A 13434-nucleotide genomic window follows, 5' to 3' on the forward strand; every position below is an offset into this window, starting at 1 on the left:
ACCTCTCCCATTGCGGAGCACAGGCTCCGGACGAGCAGGCTCAGCGGCCATGGCTCACGGGCCCAGCCGCTCCACGGCACGTGGGATCTTCCCAGACCGGGGCACGAACCCGTGTCCCCTGCATCAGCACGCGGACTCTCAACCACCGCGGCACCAGGGAAGCCCCCTGCAGGACTTCTTAAACCCAGGCTTTCTGATTCCGTAGATGGAGCGTGACAAAAAAATCGCCAGGAAATGCTGTTGCTGCCGGGGGACCGCACTTTGAGAACAACTGCTGTAAACCAAAGTCTGACAGCCTTTGTCTTCTGCCTCCCTCCACAGTAATCATACAAGCAACCCCCTCCCCACCCGTGGCGTCTCTCATTACATAACCTCACTTTCAGCTACGAGAAGGGGAAACGCGGTTTGCTCTCCAATCTTTAAATTTTCCCGATTTCCCACAGCTGGTTCCTTGTTAGGCTCAAAAGTTTCTGTTGCGATCGAATCCAGAATCTTGAGGGTGAACTTAGAACTGTTCTTGTTCTGCTTTCAATGGACTCATTGTTCAGAGCACTGTGGCTTCTCACCCCTTGCAAATGTTCCTTCATGTGGCAGAGGAGCGATACCTGCATCCCCCTTTGTGTTTTCTCACCCAGGCTAAATGATGACTCCATTTTACTTAGCCCTTCCTAGACAATCTATTTCCAGCACGTTCTCAGCATTCTGGCTGCCCCAAGATGCAGGTCAGTGAACAGGCAAAAGGTGTGGGGCAGGTCAAATTAAAGCCAGGCTCTTCCTAGAAAAGGATGCCAGGAATCCCGACTTTCAGGCCACAAGTGTATTTATTTTTTTTTATCGTGTTATGGTGATAAAATTCATGAAGCAAACGAGAGTGCACAGCAGAGTGAGCGATGTCATGATTTAGACAAGACTAAAACGGAAGGTAGGTCAATCCAGATGGTGCACAGGGACTCTCAGGCCACTTGGCTCAGACCCGATGAGCCTCTTCCCCTCCTTGAGCCCGTCTCCTCTTGTGTGAATCGAAGGGGTTGGACTGGGAGCTCTCTAAGGTATTTTTCTGTTCAGAAGTTCCGTTATCCTCTTCTGTTTACATACATGTGCCCCCGGGGGGAGGGAGCCTGGCGCCCTCTGCTGTTCATCCTTGGGACTGTCGGCTGGTGACAGCCAGGCCCTAGGAAGCTGCCTCTGTCTCCACCTTGTGCTCTCAAAGGCTTTTGCCTCCAGAGACCTTTGAGCAGCCAGTGGAAAGGGTGGCAAAGCGGAGCCAGTCTGCCTGCCTGCCGGGCACCAGAGCCAGACTTGGGTAAGAATAGAGGGAAAACAAGTTTGTCATCAGAGCCCCAGAGCCCCTCGGGACGTTAGGGCTGGAAGGAAGCTTGGCTTTCAGTCCAGGGGTCTGAACAAAGAGCTGGCATCGGCATCACCCAGGGGGCTTTCCTTCAGTGTGAAGGCTCCATACCACTGCTGCGGTGTGAGTGCAGCAGGTTGGGGTGCAGTCTGGCGAACGTCAGTTGAAATGACTCCCCAGGTGGTGGGAGGGTGCAGCTCTGACGCCCTCATGTTGTGGCTGGGAGACAGAGCTCTGGAAGAGGAGGGCTTGCTCAGACATGAAGCACATTAGCGCCAGAAGCAGGACTGCGGTCCAGATCTTTGCCTCTATTACCTGTGTTTCCACTGCATCTTTTCCCTCCACCACCGCCCACCCCCTGCCACTTTTTCGTTTTCTCTCTTCCCCCCACCCCGTGACCCCTTTGGCAGCCCTCTGCATCCCCACCCCCAGATAGTCACTGCTCTCATACTGCTGCACGCTCCACCATGACACGTTCCCCACGTCTGCTCCATCCCTGTGGCCCCAGAGAATCTCCCTGCTTCTCTTTGCTCAAGCTGGACTGATCCTGGCGTAGGCTCTCACCTCCTGGCTCTAAGACAGGAATCTGAGTTCTCTTCACCTAGAGGTAAATAAAGCTACTGAGGACAGCTTCCTGTGGCACTACTTCTGGCTACTGCATTTAAAAAGAAATAGGGGGGCTTCCCTGGTGGCGCAGTGGTTGAGAGTCCGCCTGCCGATGCAGGGGACGCGGGTTCGTGCCCCGGTCCGGGAAGATCCCACATGCCGCGGAGCGGCTGGGCCCGTGAGCCATGGCCGCTGAGCCTGCGCGTCCGGAGCCTGTGCTGCGCAACGGGAGAGGCCACAACAGTGAAAGGCCCGCGTACCGCAAAAAAAAAAAAAAAAGAGAGAGAGTCAAGGTCTCTATGCTGAGGGTGGTGTGGAATACTGGAAGGTTTTCAGTAGGATCAGATCTGTGTTCCAGAAGTAGAACTCTGAGGACAGCCTGGTTAATATGTGGAATTCTCCAACCCTCATTTCTGTTTGGGTTTGGAATGACCTGGAGGGAAGATGAGCTGGGAACGTCCTTGCTTCTCATCCAGACTTGCAGAAGACATGCTCAGGTCACTGGGTGGGCTGACGGCACTGTCCACGTGGCCCTGTCCATGTTTTCCGACGCCCTCTTCCTGGGGGTACCACACTCCACCACCCTAAGCTCAGAGGACAGAGTCGGCTGAACTAAGACATGTGCCTCACATCTGTGCAGACTTTTACATCTCACAAGGTATCCTTAAATACGTTAGGTAATGTATGGTATGAGTTATTATCCTCACTTTACAAATTAAGAAACTGAGTCTCAGATCAGGGAAATGACTGTTCACACACCAGGAAGTAGGAAAACTGGGACCCAGCTGCATGTATCTCAGCTCCAGGATTCCTTCCAGCGCTATGACTTCTTCCTCCACCCATCATTCTCCCTCATGCCTCCCTCCAGAGCATCTGAAGAAAGTCAGTGAGAAAGCTGACAGGCAGGAGAATTAGGGGATATTAAATCTCATTGGTACCCTCTTGCGTTCCTTTAGACCCAGTGCTTATTTAAGACATACCTAAAAATAGGCCTCGTATATCTGAGACCTCAGGGACAGCTCTGGGTTTGTTGGACATGCATATTGTGAGCCTCACTCTCCCCCTTGCAGCTGGAGAGGACTTCACCTCTGTGGTCTCAGAAATCATGATGTACATCCTCCTGGTATTCCTCACTCTGTGGCTGCTCATCGAGATGATATATTGCTACAGGAAGGTCTCAAAGGCCGAAGAGGCAGCCCAAGAAAATGCGTAAGTCCAAAGATGCCAAAATAATGATAGCTCGCACCTTCCGAGCGCTTGCTCTCATAGGTGAGGTGGTGAGCAATTTACACAGTCCTCCACTTTCCTCACAACAACGTTTGAGGTAGGCAGCATGAATATACCCATCTTACAGATGTGAAAGCTGAGCCTGGGAAAGTTTGCCCAAGACCATTATAAGAGGCAAAGCAAAGTTTGACTTCGTGCCTGCTAACTCGCGCCCTGCACTCTTAACCACTATGTAAAGCCCATCAGCTGCCACCACGATCCCATGACATTAGCATTATTATGACCATTTTATAGATGCTGAAGCAGTTCATACAGCTTAAGTGGCTTGCTGCGGCCACACAGATAATGAGAGGAGAGGCTGGGATTTGAACCGAAGCCTGTCTGGTGTCCTTGCTGTTCCCGACACATTCAGCTGTTTGCTATAAACCACAGAGCTCATCAGGCCACCTGGGCTCTGCCATCTATTAGCTAAGGAGCTCCAAACATGTTCTTCCCCCTGGAGCTTGGCCGTGATTGAAAACCCAGAGAGGGGCTCTTCTGCTCCAACGTCCGGACTGTACCTTGGCCATTTTCGCCAAGGCCCTAGTCACTCGAGCACAGGTAACAGATGATGGGGTCTGAGAGTCCAAGGGGCCATGTTGGCTTGTTATTTGGGGAGAGGAAAGATAGAAAATAACCCTCACAGATTTACACAGTGGAGGCGATAAGCTAAAAACCCTAGGCTATTATCACCCAGAAATGCTTGATAAAGTATCATTTTTCATGATATCGATGATCTCAGGAAAGTAAAAAATTATAACTGACCAGATAGAAGGAAAGAAAGGATATACTGGGGAGGTTGTCATTCCTGGTGACCTGGGTGATCAGATTTCAGTGCTTGAGCATAGGAAGTGCCCACCCTTGGACAGGAAGTACCCACAGCTGGCCTTGCGCCAGAAATAGAGTTGGAACTGAGGTCACCAGCAGAACCAGGATCCTCAGAGGACTACAGCTCGTGCAAAAGATAGATCAGTAAATAATCATCAGTCCACCAGCCCATAGAACAGCCAAGGAAACATATCTACTTGGCCTGACTCCAAGTAGAAACATAAAAGATTCTTGAGAACCGGTAACCACAAGCCTGCTCTCACAATGTTTGGGATTTAAATTTATGCTACCCACATGATCCAGGAACCTCTAAGCTGAGAAAGTCAATAAAAAAAAAATTAGTCCCCAGACAGTGATAACCATGTAGACGCAAATGAAAAACTATTTTCTGAAGGGACCCACTTTTAGCTGAGGCTTAACAGTGCTCCCCAAATAAAACATTGCTGAATCTGATTCCACAGTCTCATCCAAAACTAAAAGACACAGCAGGAAATAATCCAGTATGAGCAAGAGAAGTAACGAATGGCAGGATTAAATCCCGGGAGCTTCAGACACAAGAAGGACCTGGTAGAATACAGAAAATACATTTGCATAAAAGAGTTAAAACAAGAGGAGGAACCAAAACATAAGAATACAATAAGTTATTACGAAAAAAGAACAGGCAGATTTGAACAGGAATAAAGAAAAACCTGAAAATGAAAATTACAGTCAATAAAATTCAAAACTCAATGGATTGGTTCACCAGAGATTAGATACTGGTAACCAGAAGATAAACATAAGGAAGTTTTCACAGAACGAAGCACAGAGATATAAAAAGATGGAATATCACAAAGAAATAGGAAGACAAAAATTGACAAGATCGATTAGAATAGAAGAGAGAAGATGGAGGAGAGACAATATTCAGAGATACAGTGGCTAAGGAAAGGTATGACTTTTCAGATTCAGGTAGCACAATATGTCCTGAGCAAGATAAATACATATAAATCTAAACCTAAACACCAACCATCTTTAAACTGATTAATGGCAGCAACTAATATAACCTACAGCAAATATCATCTATGTTGCAACTTTAGAAGAACTGCCTATAATATTAGAAACATGTCAAGGATACCTGCTTCTATTCTATACTGGAGATCCTAGGTGGTGCACTAAGTAAATACAAAAAAAAAAAAAAAAAAAAAAAAAAAAAAAAAAAAAAAAAAAAAAAAAAAAAAAAAGAAAAGAAAAAAAGAGTAAGAATTGTAAATAAAGAAACTAAATTATCATTCACAGCCAATATGATTACCTATATAGGAAATCCAAGGGAATCTATAGACAAACTATTAGAACTAGTAAGAACATTTCATAAGATTGTTGATACAAATCAAAATATTTATAAATATAAATATAAAAGCACCTATATTCCAGCCACAGAAATTTAGAGAAACATCTCAATATTTAAAACATTTAAAAAAATTCAATTACAATAGCAACAAATACTCTCCAGTACCTGGGAATAAATGTGATAAAAACGTGTAAGATATTTAAGGAGAAAATTACAAAATTTTACTGAAAGATTTGAGTTAAATAAATGAAGACTAAAACCTCACTGTTACAAACATGGCAATTCTCTTCCAAATTAATCTGCAAATTCAGTAAAATTCCCATCAAAATACCCAATGGATTGTTCAAGGAACTTGATAAGCGGATCTTAAAAGTCATACAGAAGCCCAGAGGCTAAAACTAGTCTAAGCCAGAGGATGGTCAGATAGTAAATATTTTAGGCTTTTCAGGCTACAGAGGGTCTCTGTCCCCTATTGTCCTTTAGTTTTGTTTGTGTGCAGCCCTTTAAACAAGTAACAGCCTTTATTAGCTCATGGGCCATAGTTTGCCTATTTCGAGGAATAAGTTTGGGGGAGGTGGCTGGTAGGAGTTTTCCTGTCAGATATAAAGATTTCTTATACAGCTATTAGAGTAAAGATTTTATGATACTGGACTTCCCTGGTGGTGCAGTGGTTAAGAATCCGCCTGCCAATGCAGGGGACATGGGTTCGAGCCCTGGTCCTGGAAGATCCCACCTGCCGCGGAGCAACTAAGCCCGTGTGCCACAGCAACTGAGCCTGCGCTCTAGAGCCCACGAACCACAACTACTGAGCCCGCATGCCACAACTACTGAAGCCCACGCGCCTAGAGCCCATGCTCCACCAACAAGAGAAGCCACCACAGTGAGAAGCCCGTGCGCTGCAACAAAGAGTAGCCCCCGCTCACTGCAACTAGAGAAAGCCCATGCACAGCAACGAAGACCCGACACAGCCAAAAATAAAATAAATAAATTTTAAAAGAAAAAAGAAAGATATTTTCAAGACATGGAATCATCAGAGAAAAAGATAAATGTCTCAGAAGAAAAACTGGTAAAGCAAGTGAAGTCATATTGCAGAAGTACAAACCCAAATTGCTTATAAACTTATGGAAAGATATTCAACTTCACCGGTAATCAGGGAAAGGAATATTAAAAGATCTATAAAATGTTAATTTCCCATCCATCAGTTTGGCTGATTTAATCTAACAGTACTAAGTCCTGAGAACAATGTGGATAAATGAGAAGACTCACATGTTGCTGGTGGAAGGAAAAAACAAAAGTATTTATTACTCTAGTCTGCTGATAGGGCCATTCTCATTTTCTCTTGGGTAACATGGCGAGAAGGAAGTGCAGAGGTGTTCTAGAGACATCCTTGTTCCTGTGGCCCTTGCTCCTTCCCTTTTCCCGTGTTGGCACCTCTGGGTACAAAGGCACTGATTTTCTTCCCCCGTCTCTCTTCCAACAGGTCTGACTACCTGGCGATCCCATCGGAGAACAAAGAGAACTCTGCGGTACCAGTGGAGGAATAGAAGGGGGCAACCGGAGGTGATGTACAGGGAAGGGAGGAGCAGGTAGATAAGGAGGCAGGTTGGACACCCACAAACCATTAGATTTGGTCCCTTAGATTTCTACCCTCTACCCAGAGTCCCCACCCTCGGGGTACATCTTTAAGCTGCCCAAGTAGTCATAAAGCTCTACGCGAGGTTCAAGTCCTTCAGAAGGTGAGTTGCTTTGGCCTGAGTGTTGGGGCAACTTGAACTCCTTACCCACAGTGACAAAAAATAATTCCCCATTCTCCCTCCTATGTAAGGATCTTGGATGAGGTCAGAGAGCCTTTGGCTGGGCTGGACTGGGCTGGCAATTCTCAGTGAGCTGTTTTATCACTGGTAGGTGGCCTGAACACTGAAGCGCTGGCTACCCCATGTTCAGTGATGTCAACAGCGTCAGGAGGGTGCCCCAGGGGCCACATCACTTCCCTTCATGCGTCCATCCTTCAGTTCATTCATCATACATCCACTCACCTCTGAACTGTCACCTCTGACTTGCTAACTCCATCAGACCTCCACGCACAAGACTTTGCCAGAACCAAGGAGCCAACATTTCTACACGACTCAACCTCAGCCTGCCCTTGCTTTCAAGCAAGCAGCTCCCATGCCAACTGGACCCCTCCCCTGTGCTCCACCCGGCTTTGAACACGTGCTGGAGCCCGCTGATTCTCCATTGCCGCAAGCGAACGGAGGGCTTAACGGAAGGAAGCTGGAGTGATTAGTCTGGGTTAAAACAAAGGAGTGTCATGAAGTGGGATTCCCTGAAGTCAGTTTTTCTAAGTTCCTGGCCCACTTGGCTGGAGCATCAGAGCAAAGCATGCCTTTCTAGGCCCTCCAGTGATAGAAAGTCCATTAAGCATGGACTAAAATGTTCTCTGGACTATGGTGCTCCAGGGCTAGATCCCAAGAGGTCTCAAAGGCCTGGGTTAGTGTCAGTCCTTCAAGAAGCCGAGGGCAGGGGGCTTAGGAAGTCATACAGCATGTTCATGATCCTCCTGGGGCAACGAGTGTGTGTGCCTTGCCAGGTGAGCGTACCACCGGAGATGGCTGGGTGGCATTGTTTTCCTGTGGGCACTGGGACTGCAATTCCCAAGTTCTTCCTCTCAAAATTTCTGTGGGTCAGTATTATTACTCATACAGGAGGCAACGGAGACTCAAGACAGGACTCCACTGATAAGAGACTTCAAAGGATAAACTGGAGAAGATAGAAGCCTAAGGCGCGGTCCAGTTTACACTTCCCGAGATGGGATAATTTTGCTCTTGAAAAGACTTCGAAATTGAGTTTGGCCGTGGCACAGAACTCGGTGGATTGCCTGGCTGAGGTTAGCTCTGATTCAGGCAATTAGAAATTGGCCAAAAAGGCAGAGAGAAGGATGTGAGGTAGATTTGAAGAATTTCTTTAGTGAAAAGGTTTGTGAATCTGAGACGTCTTCCAGAAGGGGAACGCATCCGGGAATGGCATTTAACTAAGACACATGTTTTTAGTCTGAGATAGATGATGGCAAATGAGTGACGTGATAGAGGACGGACAGGCTAGGTGGCTTCCAAATATTCCACCTGTGAATTCATAATGTCCCAGGTTTTCTTTGTTTTTTGTTTTCCCCTAGATGTTAGGAGAGCAGATGAACACTGGAAACATTTTAGTCAATATCTCATGTTTCACTTTGAGTAACTGGTGTAAGTGTGATGTCCTTCTGCACCTTGTGATGAGAGGGGGAAGGATGCTTTATGGGATGTGAGAAGATGAAAGTGACTGGGATTCGATGAACAAGATGTCCCTCAGATCCAGGGGAATCTATGGGGAAAGATCCCACTCTCTTGGCTTTGGGACTCACCTGACAAACTCAGTTCACCTCTGCCATCCTTGGGAAAGCACTTGAATTAGTCCTTGTTTACATATTCGAGAGTCTGATTTTATCGAAGAAAATACTTTCAATAAATTCAAGGCCTTTCTCTTTGGTAATTTCCCACACAATCTCTCTGAAATAGGGGACAGAATATAGATTTTCCTTACTTTCCTGTGAGGAAGACAGGCCTGGATTACTGTGAGGTTTTCCCAGTCACGTGGATGGTGGATGACAAGCCTGCCGCAGAAACTACTTTCTACCACTCCACTTCCCTCTTGCTTCAGTAGACCACGCATCTAACTTGTGATCTAGAATGCACGTTTGCTTTTTTTTTTTCCTTTTTAAAAGCCCAACTCAGATATTTCCTGAGTGATTTTTAATGAAGCTGAATGGTACCTCTCTTTTTTTCTTATCCTTTACAAGTAATCTTCGCTAGTCTTTTCCTCCTCCTAACTTCTCAACTCTTCTCATCTTTAATGCTTCCTTTATTAAGCTATATGATTTACCAAGCATTTTAATTATCTTATTTCTTCTCCACAACTAGCTCTGTGAGGTGGATATTGCTAATACGTTAACAAATGAAGAAACACGCTGTCTGAGGCTAAGAAGCTTTACCAAATCATAAGTTCATATAGTGGGTAAACAGAGAGCTGGAATTCAGGTCTTCTGAGCCCTAGCCCAGCTCTCTTTCCACTGAGACCATAGCTGCTTCCTTTCCTCTTTTTTTTTTTTACTTCCATCTAATCTTTGCCTCTCTTGCTTGTCCTGAGATATTAAACATCTTCGCTCACCCCTAATCCCACTCGACTGCTCCTCTGCCACTTTGCTTCTTGGTCCATATGCTAAAAAACGTGCTTTCAGAGTCTTAATCTCATGCTCGTTTCCCCTTTCTCGTTGGTTTGTACCTCATTATTTCTCCTGAATTGCAATTAAACTCCTTCCTGGGAGACTTGATCATGACTATAAATCCACAAGGTACTGTGATCACCAGCCTACTTCAAATCCTCACTCACTCCCTGTTCTCCGCATATTCCTACAAAGGACCCAGATAAATGTGCACTGCTCTGGAAGCTTTATCTGGCATGCTGTTCTTATTAAAGGGCTTAGAAATGTTCTCAAGGGCTATCATCACTCTAGGAACCCCACCTGTTTTCTTGGTGCTGGATATTTCCCCTGACTGACGCTTAATAATACAATTCACTCAAGGCCAGCTCGGCTGGGTCTGGTTTTCCCTCCCCTTGGGTTTAACAGCCATGACCTTCACAGGAATATGCTGGAAATATGTATAGAGCTATGAATGGTTAAGAGAAGAGATAGTAGCTCCTTTTTCCCCCCCCAAACTACGGGATCAGAAAGGAAAATATACCCATCTCAGAATCTGTGAACCCACCTGACATAAATCGGAGAGAAAAGGCCGTGTTAACTGCATCTTGGCAGGAAGAAGCAAGGAGCTAGACCCATTTCACAATACATCTTGGCTCCCCTTCCCAAGCGGAAATGGAAAAATAAAACAAAAAACACCTTCCTCTCCCATCCTTTTGTAAATGAAAAGCCCCCAACCCAGCGAGTCCTCCTAGTCACGGCAAATGTTATCTGTGTAGTACTTGGTGCGTCATTACTCCGATCATCCATTCATTCTGCATTTCAGCACCCTCTCTGCGTCAGGCACCAGTCTAGACCCTGAGTGTGCCCTGCGCTCTTAGGTTTTAAAAATATCATCATCCAAGCCTTTCCTGGTCTCTAAAACTCTACCATGGCAGACGACTCATGTTTGGCGCCCCTCCCCTTACTTGAGGCTGTAGTAGGACCCAGAAGATGCACACTTGAAGCGAGCCTGAGCTGTAGCTCAGACTCAACCCCTATCACAGGCCAGCTAAGCCTCAAAGCTGGTATTACTCTCTTTTGGGCAGAGTGACAGGGAGGGAGGCACTGAAGGACGAGTGCTTGTAGGTTTGTGAGGCACCAAACACAATCAGCAAATTCGTACAGCCATGGAACTCGTCACCATGTTGTCACCTTCATGTGGCTTTTTCTTGATTTTCCACAGCCAATCTTTTTCTGAACTTTAGAAATGTTGTTCCTGACCACTCCAGCTCTCAACAACCTAATGCCTGTATGTGGTGTTTTTCAGTAAACTCCCTGTTCATGTCAATAAAGTGTCTCTAAACACTGCTTGTTCTGGTCTTGCTCCACTGTGTGTGTCCGCTACACATACTATGGCTTCTACCTACCTCCCCAGCCCACATCAATTCCTGAACTCACAATCACTGGATATATGCCCAGAGAATGAAACATACATTTAGTAGTCTGGAATTAAACATACTGTCTCCCTTCTTTCCTTCCCTACCCAAATACAAAGGAATCCAAGAGCCAGCGTGTTCTCACCTGAATGACATCAAACAAGTTGGTGAGGGGCTCCCAGCAAGGAAGACCTAGTGAAGGGAGGGGCCCCACTCCCTTACCAGGTTGGCTAACATTAAGGAAATAAAGCAACGCTGTCCCCCAGTGTGTGTCTTCCTAGACGTGCCAAGGCCCCAAAAGGGAAAAGTTACACAAGAAATTGTCACTGGCATTCAGTCTACCATACACTCCTAGAATAACAATACCACTGATTGATAATGATTAATAGTGAGATGAAATCATTAATAATGATATAAAATCATTAACAATGATTAATAATGATATAAAATTATCTTCATATAGTACTAGCCACTATACTAAGAAACACAGACACACACACATATATTTTATGTTATCTCTAAAATAAACTGAGGCTGGCAGTAATGGTCGGGGCCCAAGGACACAGCTGGTAAACAGTGATGCTGCAATCTGGACTCAGAGCTGATTCCCAAACTTCTTATCCATTCCACTTCATCAGGCTGCCGCCCTCCCCTGGGAAGGAGGTCCTGGATGGCTGGCTGTGCACGTGTGTCTGTGTGTGTGCCTGTGAACACATGCCTTCAGGGCTTGCTGTGATCACACCTGGGAAGACCCAAAACATCTGGGACCATGAGGACTAACGAATCAGGCAATGAACACACACACCGTTTATTACACGTAGTTCAATACTTTTTTCTTTTAATTCATACTGTACTTCCATGGCTCTAGCTACTTTACATTACGATTTGACCGGGAAGCCTTGTTTGTCTCTAGGTACTAGCAGTTAAGTTTTTAGACCTTGCGCACAGCGCCAGGCAAAGTACAGTTATAGCTCCAAATACAGATGGCCAGACAACTCACCTGCAATCAACCTGTGTTCTTTCCCATGTATGGCCCAGGGCAGGGGTTGGGGATGCTCCCTCTGCCTCACCCCACCCCCACCCCCATGTCAGGATTCTCCAGGGGCTGCAATGGCCTCGGACCCATCCCTCCCCACCTTGGAGTCTAGGTTGAGGCGGGGGGAAAGCACCATGGGTTTGGGAAGATGATCTGGTCCATGCAGAGAGTGGTCTGGCCCTAGAGTGCAGGACAGAGAAATGTGGGGAGCCACACACTGTCGTTGGCAAAAACGCTTGCTTTTACTGTGCCATCTCAGTGCGTGGCACCCAAGCCCAGGGCCAACTCCCCAGACACAGCCAGCTGTCTTGCCTGGAGCAGAGGCCACCATTTTTTGCTTCTGCAGTGTCTCATCGTGTTGGGAGAAGCAAGGAGGGCCAAGGGGCAGAGGTGACAATGTTCTTTAATGCCTTCACATGTCGGGTACATCGTCTGGCATTAACTCCTCTTGGCAGGCAAGGTGCTTCTCGCCAGCAGCCAAGGCTCCAGTCCAAGCTTCCAGGCCTGCTGAGGACCTCAAGTCGCAACAGAAAACGATGGCCCAGACCCCTGAGCTTCCCCCGGAACGCCAAAACAGGGAGCTGGCTGGGTCCATCGCAGCCACGGCTGGAGCAGGAGTGAGGTAACAAGGCGGGCAGAGAGGTGGGGAGGCAGGGGCAGCTCTCTGCGCCGTGGGCAAGTTCCTGCTGCACCTCAGGCAAGCAGGGCCGCTAAAAGGTGGGCTTCCAGAAAGTGCTCCTCTCGGACCCAAAAATGCCTCTTCTGGAAGAAAACCTAGAGGTGGAGGGGAGTGGGGCCAGCCTGCTGGAAGCTGGGGGATGAGGGTCGAGGATGTTAAGTGGTGGATGGGATGATTGTCCCACAGCCTAGAGACGAAGGGCGGAGGAGGAGAGAGTCAGGAAGAGAGGTTCTCAAGCTTCCTACTGGAGTGGGCAGGTGGAGTCAGGGGGTGCCCTGCCACCTGGGGGAAGAGAGGAAAGCGCTATTTCTCCTGGGGGCCCCTAGGGAGGAAGGGATGGCCTTGGCTGCCCTGAAGAGCTAAAGACGCAGCATGGTACGGCGCAGAAAGGATTCTTCTAAGACCACACAGTCCAGAAAGATTCTCTCCCTAATCCTTCCTCCAAGATTTCACCCTAGACGCGCTGCCTGCAAACGTGTGGACATGGTCAAGCTTGGGTCACAGACAGGGCAATGGAGAGAATCCACTTCCGTCAAAGCATTCCTCTTGCGCTTTCTTGGTCCTCCCTTCCTTGTAACCCCCAGTTCTTAGTGTCAGCGCTCTAAGGCAACCCAAGGATTTTAGCCAAAGCTTCACACTTAATCCAAACCCCAACAAAGTTGGAGACAAAAGAGAGGTGGTAGAAGCAGGAATGACTT

General features: G+C 47.0%; 1 protein-coding gene across 3 annotated transcripts in view; it reads left to right on the top strand.

The window, feature by feature from the left end:
• Positions 1-7329, top strand: part of SCN3B (sodium voltage-gated channel beta subunit 3) — an 18016-nt gene extending 10687 nt beyond the window's left edge. For 2 of the 3 annotated variants that reach the window (XM_007462804.1, XM_007462806.1), the window contains exons 5-6: positions 3025-3163; positions 6853-6916. In XM_007462804.1, the coding sequence (XP_007462866.1) occupies positions 3025-3163; positions 6853-6916 (203 nt within the window). Of the gene's footprint in view, positions 1-3024; positions 3164-6852; positions 6933-7277 lie in introns of those variants that run through there. The other variant, XM_007462805.1, reaches the window with a different exon arrangement.
• Positions 7330-13434: the final 6105 nt, after the last annotated feature.

Source organism: Lipotes vexillifer, unplaced genomic scaffold (genome assembly GCF_000442215.2).
Source record: "Lipotes vexillifer unplaced genomic scaffold, Lipotes_vexillifer_v1.1 scaffold1447, whole genome shotgun sequence".
NCBI lineage: Eukaryota > Metazoa > Chordata > Mammalia > Artiodactyla > Lipotidae > Lipotes > Lipotes vexillifer.